The sequence below is a fragment of the Hypomesus transpacificus genome, chromosome 23 (genome assembly GCF_021917145.1).
Source record: "Hypomesus transpacificus isolate Combined female chromosome 23, fHypTra1, whole genome shotgun sequence".
Taxonomy (NCBI): Eukaryota; Metazoa; Chordata; class Actinopteri; order Osmeriformes; family Osmeridae; genus Hypomesus; species Hypomesus transpacificus.
This window is the reverse complement of record NC_061082.1, coordinates 7,033,182-7,047,695: the sequence shown is the minus strand read 5'-3', so window position 1 is coordinate 7,047,695 and position 14,514 is coordinate 7,033,182. Positions and strand designations below refer to the sequence as shown.

At 53.0% G+C, this 14,514-nt stretch overlaps 1 protein-coding gene across 1 annotated transcript in view; it reads left to right on the top strand.

Annotated features, from left to right (window-relative positions):
• Nucleotides 1-14,514, top strand: part of bmpr2b (bone morphogenetic protein receptor, type II b (serine/threonine kinase)) — a 34,531-nt gene that overhangs the window by 4,722 nt on the left and 15,295 nt on the right. Inside the window, 2 exon segments of the mRNA XM_047046618.1 lie at nucleotides 11,737-11,937; nucleotides 12,164-12,343. Coding sequence (XP_046902574.1) covers nucleotides 11,737-11,937; nucleotides 12,164-12,343 — 381 coding nt within the window.

Sequence of the window (14,514 nt, the reverse complement as noted above, 5' to 3'; positions counted from 1 at the left end):
CTCTCTCCCCCCCCCCCTCCATGTCTTTCTCCTATCCCCCACCTTCTCCCCTGCCCTTTAATGTGCTGTCCGCGAAAAGCAGAGCACACTGGAGTCTTGAACTCCCAGTAGACTTTCATGTTATTCGAGTGTACGGTAAATAGCTCCAGGCTGCCTGCCTCTGTGTGGCCTGTTTCTCTCAGGTACCTCAACATCACAGACACAGGTCACAGTTTTCATGTAAATGTACCTGCTTGTTTTGATAAGGGTCAACTGAAGGGTCCTACACACACTACTGCTCCACACACAGCAGACAGTAGTCCCCTGTCCTGTACTGCTCTGCTCTCCTCCCATCTGTTTTAGCCTCATAGCTAGCTTAGTAGACAGACAGACAGACAGACAGACAGACAGACATATAGACAGACAGAGGCAGGCAGGCACACTGACAGACACACAGGCAGACAGACACAGTGGTGTTGGAGTCGTGGTCGGAAAGCTTAGCTGTTGGCAGAGGACACCGGAGGCCAGTTCACACATGCTGAGACACACACACACAAACACACACACACAAACACACACACACACACTACCAGGCTGTGTTTGGGTGGCTGGCCAAGGTCTGGCGTATTGAACCTCACAACAAAAACAACCTGGACTGATGGCATTAGGGGCTGCTGGTAGGAAGGAGAGACACTGTCTGACTGCAGATGCACACACACACAAGCCTACACACACACACAAGCCTACACACACACACAAGCCTACACACACACACAAGCCCACAACCACACAAGCATGTTCTTTCAACAGGTCCAACTCCTCATCGCTCACGATTACACAGCTTGGTTACACCGTTTGTTACTGTGTAGGTGGATGAACAGGCTCGTCATCCTTCCTAGACTGATGTACACCACTCACACACACTCAGGAAACACCTGGAATGCTGGGATGAAGGCTGAGTGTGTGTTGAGGTGCCTCGTCGTGTTCAGAAGCCTTGGAGAGCTGGAGAGCCCTCCAGCAGAGAGTCCTCCAACACAGAGCTCTGCTCAGGAGCCAGGCCGTCGCTTCGAGACATGCCCGCCAACCATGGAGATACACACACACACACACACACACATACATACAGGGCTCGCAACAACAACAACAAACATCCTCACTGTCCCAGTACTTGACCTGTCCCAAAATGTAAATTATTGTGTTTTATGCATTTTGACATTCTGACACCTTTCACTGTGTGGGGAAAAAAGTTGTAAAAAAAGGATTAGAAAGGTTCAAAAAATATTTTCCATAAGGTTTAAGTTTTTTTTTAAAGTCAGTCACTGTATTGCTTTATAAATGGCCATGTATGCATTGTCAATTGTTATGGTCTATCGTCCCAAAGTCTGTGTTGAAGTCTCTTAGACATCTTTTTCATCGTCCCCAGGATGACGGGACGCCGTTAATTTTGAGCCCTGCACCTAACACACACACACACACACAGCTCTCAGCAGATCCCCATAGTGACAGAGGGGTTGGGTCAGACTGAGGAGGGAGAGAGAGAGAGAAAGAGAGAGAGAGAAAGGGAGAAACCGAAAGAGAGACAGTGGGAGGTGGAAGAGTGACATGCCTGTCTTTAACGCCCTCCGCTGGTGTTGGCCTGGGACTGTGAGAGCTGCTTGTTACTGCACGTTCACCACATTCAAACTGCTTGGCGCAGGACCACGCACCCCTGACCCCTGACCCACAGTTGGGATAATCCTCTCCTCCTCCTCAGAGCCCTAAGGTAAACAAGTCTGGGAGCGGCTTATCTGGCCTGGTAGCTGGTTATGGCACAGAGGATGAGGTGAAGCGCCTGACGGCCTGAAGGTGGAGGGCAGGTCTGAGAGCGGCTAGTACGGTCTGAAAGCTGGAGGTCCTTGTGCAGCCGACTGGCTTATAAAAAAGAGTTCTGCGATGGACTAATCTGGTCTGGCAGTGGAGGCGAGAGCATCAGCAGGGGGTGCTCCGAGTTAATACAGTCAACACTACTGTCAGCGCTACCCCTCTCCAGCAGCAGCAGCCCGGCCAGCCCCTCCCAGCTCCCTTCAATCCCGCAGTCTGCAGTGTTGACACGTACTTTGACTGGTTGTGGACCCCCCCCTCCCCAACCCGCCCCTTTCCCCCAGCTCCAGCTGCTCAGTGTGCCGCAGCCCCAGCGCTCTGTCTGCACCTGGCCCCTCTGGACACAGTGGGGACTGATGTTCCAGCAGCCGTCTAATCTGCATACAGCAGGCGTCCTATACCTCCCTCCCTCCATCTCTCAGCCCTCCTGCCGCACTGTATGGTCAGTCTTGTCAGTACAGTATAATAGAGGCTGGCCTCATCTGAATATAGCCGTCCATCGCTCCTCTCCTGTGCTCCCTCCTCTCTCACCTCCCCCCCCCCCCCCCCCCCCCCACTTCATTCTCCCTTCCCTGCTCCTTCACTTTCCTTCCCCCCCCTTCCCCCCCGACTTGAGGGGTGGTCTCTGGTGTTGGGTATTGTGTACTCTGTCTCCCTCCCAGCTGGCCTTGTGCTCCTCACATCTGTGATCCCTGCCTGGTCTGGAGGCCACTGGCCCCCTTTCATGTAGCTCCACGCCCCGTCAGGAGGGAGGGAGGGAGGCTCTACCTTTCAGAATGAGACCTCCTGAATGTTCCGGAGAGAATTAAAACATGCTAATGTGAACGTTCCATGAATAGCGGCGGCGTATTAGCCAAAGACGGTTGTTTAATTGTGTGTGTTTAAGCGGGAACACAGTGAACAGGAGCTGGAGAACTTGCTCTAGCATACACTACATTACGCTAATGGGCCGAGGCTGTCAAAGGCATGTGTACTGACGGAGCAGGAAGTCTTTAAAAGGGCAGGGGTACCTGGCTGGGCTTGAGGCCAAGTAATCATAGCTGGTTCTGAGGGTGTAGTAGACCATGTCTCTGGTATGGGGTGTGTGTGTGTGTGTGTGTGTGTGTGAGCCTCTGTGTACACAGCCTGTCTCTTGCCTGGCTGGTGGGATCAGTCAGAGTTCCTCGGCTGGCCTCCTAAAGAAAGAGAGAGAGAAAGAAAAGGATGGATGGATGAAAGAAGAGAGTGGAAGTCAGCCGCTGTGTTCAGTGGGAGCGGGGAGCTGTGACTGAGGAGGCGTCAGATCAGAAGAAGACCGTCTATCCATCCCTCCAGCCCAGCCCCCTGCTGTCATGACATTTGCTAAAGCTGTGTGTGTGTACGTGTGTGTGTTTTCAGTGTGTCTGCTCAGTGTTTCAGTCACTGGTGGAGAGACTAGACAGCGAGGACGTGTCGTCACTCTTTGAGCCGGGATTCGATGTCAGTCGCGTGCGTGCGTGTGTGTGTGTCCAGCAGCCTTGAACGGGGTTCTACACTGTCACCCTGTACTGAGCTTTAAATAACACCTCGCTTACACGGCCAACATGGAAAGACGAGCACAGTACCAGCCACAGACACACACACACACACACACACACACAGACACAAGCTGGCAGACAAGCAGGCAGGCGAATGACTCTTATGTTGTCCCCTTCTTTCTTGTTTCCCCCCCTCTCTTTTTTGTCCCTCTCTCCCAAATGGCGGCAGTGTTGCTGAGGGGAGTCTCCGCACACTCATTAGTGCATTACTGGAGCCTGGCACGCTGCCAGTCTCTCTGTCACACAGGACTCCTTGGAAACCTGGGGAGGGGGGGTGGGGAAGGGAGGGAGCCTTTCGGAGGAGGAGGAGGAGAAAGAAGGAGGTGGCCAAGGGAGGGAGGAGAAAAATAACCTTTTTTTTTCCTTTTGTAGAGCTGTGTTTGAATGCTGTTGGTGAAATCCCCCTCAGAGAGAGCCACTGTAAGGCCCTATTGTCACACTGGGGAGACAGGGAGAGCAGATTACTTTTGCTTCAAGCTTTTTACGGATGATTTTTCCCCCCTCCCCTTTTTTTTGTTTGAAATATGAATCTATTGGACAAAGCTTGACGTTGGCTGCATTGAGAGGCTGACAAACCTGATCAGACTTATCTTACACAGCTTCTCTGTGTGTGTGTGTGTGTGTGTGTGTGACTGTTTTACTGAGTGTTGCTGGGGCTAAAGAAAAGACATTATGGTAATCCGGATTCTGGGGTTTTATTCCAGGCCAGCTCCCTCGCCTTCCTTCTTTTTCTCTCTTTCTCTGATCTGAGACAACAGCCACAGGGCTGGCCGGGAGCTGGCTCACAGCCTCTATCCTGTCCCACATGTAGGAGAGGGAGATGGGAAGAGAGAGGCAAGAGAAAGGCGTGCTCATACAGGTCTTGCTTGGCTCAGAAGTTTCAGCTCTGAGGTGAAAGAACTAGCTTCCAAACTCTAGAGGACTGAAGAGGAGCGGAGTAAAAGGAGAAGAGAAGGGAGATAAGGGGATTTAAAAGGGGAGAGGAAAGGTGAAGAGTGAAGAGGTGAGGTGGAGAGGTGAGGGCTGGAGGAGGTGGAGAGGTGAGGTGAAGAGTGCAGAGGACAGGTGAAGAGGCGACTATTAATAACCCTCCTAACAAGCATTCTAGCTGACCTCCTTTCCGACTCAAATGGATGTTTAATGAAGTAAATGAGAGTGGCAGCCTTGAGAGACACATGACCAGAGACTGTGTGTGTGTGTGTGTTTGTGTATGTGTGTGTGTGTGTGATAGAAGTGGGAATGCTGAGGCTGATACTAATGTTGTCTTGCTTGCTAGTTACTTGTGCTGACTCAAACATTCACTTCCTTTGAAGCAAACTTTAAACATGCAGTTTTGGCAAAGAAAAAATTGCCTTATCACATGAGTGGCCTCAAAATGTACAAACGCAACATAAACTGGGCATTATTTAAAAGTAATTGTCGCCCATTTGGCTCAAGAAATCTATTGGTAACTGCTTTAATATTTGACCGTTGAAAATTCCATGGAGAATCCATATTCACAGTTTAGCCTTTCCCCCTTTACAAAGGCACCAGAGAACAGGACAAGGAGAGATCGCTCACTTGGCCCGACAGACGGCTGGAAGGATTGGTGAATGAATAAAGGATGGATGGACAGATTAAGGAACAGCAGGTCCACAGAGGGACAGTGTGTCACTGGCTGCGAGGGCAGGTGTCCCCTCTGCCCCCTCTCTGCAGCCTCTCTGTCCCCTCTCTACAGTCCCTCTGCCCCCTCTCTGCAGCCCCTCTGCCCCCTCTCTACAGCCCCGCCGTGCGCCTGGAGCACCGAGGGTCCACCAGGGGTAGCGTGGAAGGAGACACTGGAGCGAGGAGACAAGAGACTGGAGCAGGGAGGGATGGGTGTGAGGAGAGGCGAGAACAGAGAGAGACCGGAGCAGGGAGAGGAGAGTGGCACGAGGGGTGGAGAGAGAGAGAGGGAGGGAGAGACTGGAGCAGGAAGAGAGATGTGGAGTGAGAGAGAGAGAGAGAGAGAGAGAGAGAGGACTCAAACAGAGAGAGGGGGGGGGGGGGAGACAGAGAGAGGACTCAAACAGAGAGTATGTGAGGGAGGACAGGGACAGGGTCAATGACAGGCAGGGACACTGGGCCTGCCAGATCTACTGCCTTGGTCTGGAAGGGAACCTTCCACATGAGTTGGTAATGTAGGCCAGTTAGCTGCTGGTGGCTAACACACCAAGGGGATAGAGTGTGTGTGTGTGTGTGGATGAGCCCCTCACCCAGCAGAAGGGCTCTGTGTGGGGGGGCTGTAGCTGTGGTCTACAGACTGCTGTTAACAGCTAGGCCCTCCCTTCTGTCTCTCTCTCCCCCTCCTCCCTCTCTACCATCCTGGAGACTGCACCTGCCACCTGGGGCTGAACCTGTCACACACACACATATCAATATGTTTCATTGTTGCCATGTAGGGCTACTGCTACGCTCCAACTCTCTCCTTTGCTGAAACACTGACGATGAATTTGCATTAAGAAGGCCCCTCCAGACCCTCCCTACCTCCTCATTTCCCCATGTAGCCTGTGTGTGTGTGTTTAGAGAGATCCTTCATAGCTGTTCCTCGTCATTAGCCGGGCCCAGACAGGAATGACGTCCGTCTTCTTAAGTGTGCGCGACAGAAACACCAAGAAGCAGCGACGTGCTGCCATTAGTGAGCCTGTGTGGATGGAGAGAGAGAGGAGAGAGGGAGGAGGGAGAGAGGAGGGAGGGAGGGAGGGAGGGAGGGAGGGAGAGAGAAGAGGGAGAGAAGAGGGAGGAAGGGGAGAGGAGAGGAGAGGGAGAGAAGAGGGAGGGAGGAAGGAGAGAGGAGAGGGAGAGAAGAGGGAGAGAGGAGGGAGGAAGGGGAGAGGTGAGGAGGCAGAGAGGGAGGGAGGGAGGAGGGAGGGAGAGAGAAGGGAGGGAGGAGGGAGGGAGAGAGAAGGGAGGGAGGGCCCAGGTGAGCACAGCCGCAGGGCAGAACTCCAGACACCTCGAGTACACACACCAGGCCTTTGTTGTCTGACTTGAACACAGCACAGACACACCCGCCCACGGAAGTCTGGATACCAGAGCCTCACCTTAACCACAGCTGGCCTGAGCTATGCGTCCAGGCAGGCAGCCGGCTGATTGGCTGAGACGGAGAGAGAGGGGCGTGTCCCGTGCGGCTGATTGTGGCCCCTCCCATTGGGAGAGGAACCTATCTTGTCATCCGCGGTGGGGGTGATGTCACGGGATCGAAAGGAGACTTTAATGTTGCCTGTTGTCGTCTTGTTAGACGAGGGCAGAGTCTATGTGACTCACTGTCCTTCACACACTGAGACACACACTCTCACACACAGAGACACACACTCTCACACACAGAGACACACACTCTCACACACAGAAAGGGTGTCAGTCAGAAGACAAAGTGTGGAGAAATTCATGTCAGGTGTTTAAGTGTCGGCAGTGTCAGAGACACCTTCAGTAGCAGGTAGTTATTCATGAAGCTTAGTCAGAGACGATAAGGACAGGAGGAGATGGCAGAGGTATGTGACTGTGTGTTGCTTAGCTGAGATTGATGACCAGCTCATATTCACTGTCTGATAGATAATATATGGATTCCTCAGTAGGTTTGACATTTTCCAATGTGTGTGTGTGTGATGCAGGGTGTTTGATGTTTAGCGTGTATCTACTGCAGCCCTTCCTGAGTGATGTCAGGTGCTTAGATGATTACTACCTCCCTCCCTGCCAACCTCAGAGTGGATATCATCATCCCAGCTGACCGTGTTGTTGACCTGTATAACACACACCCCCTCACTCTCAGCCCCCCTCACACTCAGCCTCTCTCCTCACTCTCAGCCTCTCTCCTCACTCTCAGCCTCCCCCCTCACTCTCAGCCTCCCCCTCACTCTCAGCCTCTCTCCTACCTCTCAGCCTCTCTCCTCACTCTCAGCCTCCCCCCTCACTCTCAGCCTCCCCCCTCACTCTCAGCCTCTCTCCTCACTTTCAGCCTCTCTCCTCACTCTCAGCCTCTCCCCTCACTCTCAGCCTCCCCCCTCACTCTCAGCCTCTCTCCTCACTCTCAGCCTCCCCCTCACTCTCAGCCTCTCTCCCACCTCTCAGCCTCTCTCCTCACTCTCAGCCTCTCTCCTCACCCTCAGCCTCTCTCCTACCTGTCAGCCTCTCTTCTCACTCTCAGCCTCTCTCCTCACTCTCAGCCTCTCTCCTACCTCTCAGCCTCTCTCCTCACTCTCAGCCTCCCCCCTCACTCTCAGCCTCTCTCCTCACTCTCAGCCTCTCCCCTCACACACAACCTGCTTCTGTTCTCCTGACCAATGAGGTTCCTTTCCTCTTGTTGTTTGGCTATTCTTACTGTACCCCCCCCCCCCCAAGCACCCCCCTTAGCAGTGTTAAAGCAGCTTTGGGACCCCCTGAGTGTGTCAGAGCTGGGGAGGAAGGGGCTCAGACAGACTGAGCTGATAACACACACTCACTCACGGCAGGTCATTCCTAGGCCAGCTGTCAGGGTACAGTAGGACGATGAAGGGAGGGGAGGGGGGTGTGGTGCGGTGCGGTATGACAGGCATTAAGAGGGTGTTACACACCAAGGCCAGGGGTAGAATCTGGGCAGGGGGGTAGAGATCGGGCCGGTGGGCAGGGGGGAAGGAGAGGGGGCAGAGAGCCAAAGGGGCGGGAGTCTGGGCATGGGGTAAGAGAAGGGCAGGGGGTAAAGACTAGGCTGCTCTTTTGTTTACTGCCAGCCCAGCAATCTGTTTTCCCCTCAGACCATAAGCTTCCTGATTACAAGTAGGCCGCTGCTAAAGTGGACCTGAACCTGGTCTAGGCCTGCAGGGCTCCAGGAAGGCCAGAGATGTCCTCCTGTCCTGCCCAGGCTGCCTCACTCAGTTTATGATTGTGACTGCTTTGGACTGAACATGTCAGTTAACACCGACTTGGCTCGAATGTAACTCAGGACTGCCCATATCAAGCACTGCACCAGAGCACAGTTCAGTGAACATCCCTCTTAACTCAATCTCTAAAGAGCGACTGACGAGGAGGTTCATCTAAAGCCTCGCTTCTGGAACATTATTCCGCCCCAGTGTCAGTCCTGGGATCCTTGTGAGGGCGCTGGGCTGTGTTCCCTCCTGGAGGTCAGAGAGAGAAGGTGCAAGTGTTTCTCATCACAAGCGTCTCCTCTCTCGCTCGCCCATACTTTGCACGTCAGCCTGGGGTGTGCCTGTGTGTGTGTATGTGTGTGTGTGTGTGTGTGTGTGAGACTGTGTGTGAGAGCGTGTGTGTGTGTCCTTGGCTATGTTCTATCCCTGTTAGGGTCCAGTGAGTTGAGGAGTCCCAGCAGCGTCGCTAGCCAGCCTGAGGGGACAGTAGGAGATCAGTGGACAGCCTTGCCACATCACAGGCCACACAGCCTCCCCTAAGTAGATTATTTCTCTATTTGTTCCCTTGTTCCCCCTCCCTTCATCCCTCCATCCTCTTAGACCATAGAGGATACTGGCCTCCAGTGCTTCACTCTCACAAACTCTGTCCTTCCATCGCACGACCTCTGCTTTCCCCCTCTCTCTCTGTCTCTCTCTTTCCCTCTCTCTGTCAGTCTCTCTACCCATTTCTCCCTCTCGCTAAGGGCCAGTAGTGTAGTAATTGCCTGTGTTAACGGGTGAATGTGCAGGTCTTGGTTAGAGAGTAAAACTGTGTATTTCCCTCTCTCTCTCTCTTACCCTCTCTATCACCATCTCTCCCTCTCTCTCCCCATCTATCCCTCTCTATCTCCCTCCCTCTCTACCTCCCGGGGATGGAGACTGCACAGTGAGGGCGTGTTGTCCTGTAGTGTTAGTCAGACGTGGCCGCCCCCACGACTGGGCCACGAGGCAGCGAGGCACGTGGGCCAGCCACAGATAGAAGCCCCCACTCTGGTGAACCCACGTCCAGGAGCAGAGACGTTTGTTTTTGGGTGCAAGAGAGATGATGTCGATGCCAGGTCAGAGTTCTACCTGCATCCTGACTGACGGTGATCTCTACTCAGAGAGAGAGAGAGAGAGGGAGAGAGACAGAGGGAGAGAGAGGGAGGAGAAAGATTGTAGATTAGGCTGAAGGTCCTGCCTCACTAAGGCAGAGTTGACTCTTATCTCTGAGAACTCTGCAGCTAGACAACCCACCACAACCTTGGCAGGATAACAACATTGCACACACACCCACACACACACACACCCACACACACACCCACACACACACACACACACACACACACACCCACACACACACACACACACACACACACACACACACACACACACACACACGTACATTATCAGTAGCAGCATAAGGAGCACACAGGCCTTTTCACCTCAAAGCCATGAAGACAGTGTCTTGTTAACTCCTAAACATAGCCAGCACTGAATTTGCTGGGAGAATGAGAATGAAATACTCAAAGATGATCAGTTATCAAAACCAATCATTTTTTTTGTTTATTTGCCATGTAGATTTACACAAACACGGAATTCACTGTGGCAGCAAAGTGCATAGCATTATGTATGGCAGTAACACAGTAACAACAAAATCCAGTTTTGCCCCAGATGAAGTGAACTCTGTAAAATCCTGTTTATTCCTAAACAAAGCCTGTAGTCAATTATAGAAACTTCCCTGGCGTTGAACTGAGGGACATTCTCCCAAGGTCACCCAGTCCAGCTGTGGGTCTCTTCTCCTGCTCTAAGTTCCCCTGATGTAGGTTCTTCTGATCTAGGTTCTCCTGGTCTGGGTTCTCCTGGTCTAGGTTCTCCTGGTCTGGGTTCTCCTGATCTAGGTTCTCCTGGTCTGGGTTCTCCTGATCTAGGTTCTCATGGTCTAAGTTATCCTGGTCTGGGTTCTCCTGGTCTAGGTTCTCTTGATCTAGGTTCTCCTGGTCTGGGTTCTCCAGGTCTAGGTTCTCCTGGTCTGGGTTCTCCTGGTCTGGGTTCTCCTGGTCTGCTGAGAGGGAGAGAGGGGGATAAGGTCCTGGTGGTGTTCAGGGGGGAGCTGAGGTTAGTCAGAGATACTCATCGTCTGCCTGATGACTAACTCAGTTTGCTGCTCCGTGTTTACGCTCATAAAGACCCTCTGTTCCACATAGCTCTTATCACGGATCAGCTCCAGCCCAAGCAGTCTGCCTGTGGAGCTCTCTCACACACTCACACACACTCTCACACACACACACACACACACTCACACACACACACACTCACACACACTCTCTCACACACAAACTCAGCCCCAAAGATCTCTGTCCACAAGCATGACTCTGAGCCTTTCTTGACCTCCATGCCGTGATACATCAGTCTCTGTGTGTGTGTGTGTTTGTGTGTGTTTGTGTGAGAGTGGGGGGAGGGGGGGAGACAGAGGAAAGAGGGAGAGAGAGGGCGAGCGAGGGAGAGAAGCGGAGGGCGAGCGATTGTGAGTTTGTGATGAAGGCGAAATAGAAAGCTTACCTACTCCCCCTTTTGGTTCTCCAGCTGTTGTCATGGTGCCTATTCACCAGACGCTTTGTAGATGTGTGTGTGTGTGTCTGTGTGTGTGTCGATGTGTGTGTGTGTGTGTCGATGTGTGTGTGTGTGTGTCGATGTGTGTGTGTGGATGTGTGTGTGTTACCAGTTCAGGGCAGGTGCACAGCTTCTCTCCAGGTGTCCTATTCTGTGTGTTGAGCGTTGAGACAGACTGAGGAGACCACCTACTGCACAGTCTCTGCTGCTGAATCTCATTAACTTTGCTTCCCTGCTATAGATTCACAGACCCCCCTGCAACACACTCACTGTTTAGAACACACACACACACACACACTGAGCGGCCACGGCCAGATAACAAAAGCTGTTTTCTCCTTTTGAGTAATTACAGTTATTATCAGTCTGTTTGTTTGTGTGTGTGTGCCTCTGATGAATGTACAACAGACAGATTGACCAATGAAATGTGTGTGTAGGCCTCGGTTCGCTGTTTAATCTGTACATCTCACATCTGACTGTTGGATGAATTGCACAGTTGGAACATTGGAGGGACTTCATCACAGTATCTGTCCTTTGTCTAAATATTGTCCTCCCCCCAGAAATACAAATAAAAACTGCCCTGTCCTCCTGGTCATTATGTTTAAAAAAAAACAGCTTCTTCTCTCTGCTGATCCTCTGTGTAAATGGTGTTGGGGCCTGGATGAGAGGGAGGGCTCTGAGCGGGGCGTTGTGCAGGAGCTGTGAGACAGGGAAGGGGCCGGGCTCTCACTGCGTCGCTGTCTGTCAACGGCGCTTTGTTTTGGAGCGGATCAGCTTGGCGTAATAGGGCCATTTGGATTCAGTATTAACCCTCTCTCCCTCCTCCCCCCTCTCTCCTCCCCCCCTGCCCCCAGCTGCCCAGAGCGAGGAGAGGGAGTGTGCCTTCAACGACCAGCAGCAGCAGTACGACCAGCAGCACGTGGGCGGGGCCGTGGGTGGGGCCGGGGCGGGAGAGTGGCGGGCGGCCAACACCACGGTCCGCTGCAGCAAAGGCTCCCGCTGCTACGGGCTGTGGGAGAAGAGCAGGGACGGAGAGATCCACCTGGTCAAGCAGGGTGAGGCGTCCACACACACACACACACACACACTGACACACAGGTACGCACACACACAGAGGTACACGCCAAAGTGCAGTTGGCCAACCGATGCCCAAACCTGCTCCACTACCCCACCACCACACAATATCCTCCTAGGCAGTCTGTCAGACTCCTACACACACACACACACACTCTGCACAGGCCCCTCCTCTTCCTCACGCCCCTCCCCCCCCCTCCCCCCCAGGCTGCTGGACGTTCATCGGTGACCAGCAGGAGTGTCACGAGGACCGCTGTGTGGTGACCACCACGCCGTCGCAGATCCAGAACGGCACCTACCGCTTCTGCTGCTGCAGCACCAACATGTGTAACGTCAACTTCACCGAGGACTTCCCCCCGCCCAGCCCCACCAGCGCCCAGCCCCTCTGTGAGTCACACACACACACACACACCCACACACACACACAGAGACACGCACACACGCAGCCACACACGCATGCCCGCACACCCACACAAACAGGTACATCCTGCTTTCCAGAAAAGTGAAATCCCTGGAGGAGGATGTTATCAGGTCAGGGTACAGGAAGGATGTTTAGAGAGCCAGAAAGAGCCAAACCTCCGAGGTACCCCCGAACTCCTGAAGAACCCTCCTCACAGTCCCTGTAGACCAGTAGCTTGTTCTGATCATACATTCGGCCCATACATTACCTCTGACCTGGTCCGGCCTAGCCTGGTCCGGCCTGGTCCAGCTATTGTCTTTATTGCCATCCGGTCTCTTGTGCTGGGCCTGTGAGCGGGGTGGAGCGTGTTTTTGGGTTAGCTGTACAGTATTGTCCTCAGGATATCCTGCTACCTCAGCTCTCACTCTCTCTCTCTCTCTCTCTCTCTCTCTCTCTCTCTCTCTCTCTCTCTCTCTCTCTCTCTCTCTCCTCTCCTCTCTCTCTCTCTCTCTCTCTCTCTGGCTTGCTCTCCCTCTCTCTCTCACACCATGCTGTGGGCCGACCCACTGCTCAACTCCCAGCGCACTAGATGGTGAAAAATAGCGCTTTTATGTGAAATAGTACTTTCTGTGAGACATTGGGTGCACTTGATTTGTTCTTATGCCCCCCTGTGAGAGCGAGTGCTTCTTCAGAGATGCACAGCTGAATGTGCCAAGCCGGAGGGAGAGAGGGTGGAGGCTGTTGTAGGAAACATGCAGTTGAAGGCTTCCTCTCTCTCTCTCTCTCTCTCTCTCTCTCTCTCTCTCTCTCTCACTGCTCCTCTCTCACTGCTCCTCTCTCCTCTCCCTCTGTCCATCACCCTGTCTTCTCTATTTCTCCTTTCATCTATCTCTCTCTCCCCGTCTCTCTCTTCCTCTGTCCATCTATGTCTCTCGCTTGCTCCCTCTGTTTATCTTGCCATCCGTCCCCCTCTGTTTAGCCCCCCAGTCCCCATCAGGGCCAGATGAGTGAGTGAGGGAGTCAGGCTGCAGAGACACACACAGATGGATCCTAGTCTGTCTGACCATTGGCTGCATCTGTCAGCTGCTGGACAAGGAAGTGGTCTGCCCTGGTCGGCCCCAGCACAGTGTAGGCCACTGATATAGATCTGGCTCTGACAGATACACAGCGTCTTGCGGGAGGGAGAGAGACAGAGACGGAGAGAGGCAGAACGAGAGAACGGTTTGATCAAGGAGTCTGTTTTAGAGTCTCAAGCCTCAACGTCTCCTTTCATGTTGACTCACTGCTCTATTCACATGAAGCGTTTTGTTGGTAAAAAGATTGGAATCTTACAGTCCAGAGCTCACATGAGAGGGGCCTCTCTCCTGGCTCCTAGCCAGTCATGGGGGGCCCCGTGGGGCTGTGTGTGCATGTGCGTGTGTGTTAGATGGACTGGGGGGGGATGGAAGATTAAGCAGACGTTGTCCTGTCCAATCATCAGCCTCACAGATGATGTTACCAGGCAGAAATCCCCCAGCTCTCTCTGTGACTAGTTTGTGGTCTCCTCCAGCTCTTCTGCAGTGCCCCTGCCCCTGGCAAATGCACAAGGATGCTGTGCCTGTTTTTGTGGTCACACACACACAGGCAAGGCTCCTGTGTGTGTGTGTGTGTGTGTATGAGAGAGGATGCCTGCTGTCCCTGCCAGTCAGTGTATGGTATGGAGCTGTTGTGCTGCTCAGCTGTTGTGAGTCTCATAGTTTACAGAGACTGTTTGTGGACAAACCACAAAGTGTGTGTGTGTGTCCATGAGAGGGGTCGGGGGTCAAGTGTTGAGGCGGAGCAGGCCTGAATCAGATGTGTTGATACAGGGTCTGATCGATCAGCTGTAGATTAGCTCCTGGCAGTTGCTTTAATTGCTTCGTAAGGAATGCAATGATGAGTTTCCTGGTGCTAACTCTCTAGCCCTATCACGCCCATGCACCCCCCCCCCCTCCTCCTCCTCCAAGGCGTCTCCATAAAACACACCCAGACTGCATCACGGCCCTGCCATTCAAATTTATGATCCCTCTTTCTCCATCTATTGATTTTACCATCCAGGCCTGAAAGGAAAAGAAAGGTCCATTCCGCTGAAATGTGATAGGGGGGGTAATTAAAGCTGGTTTGTATTCATGAGAGGACT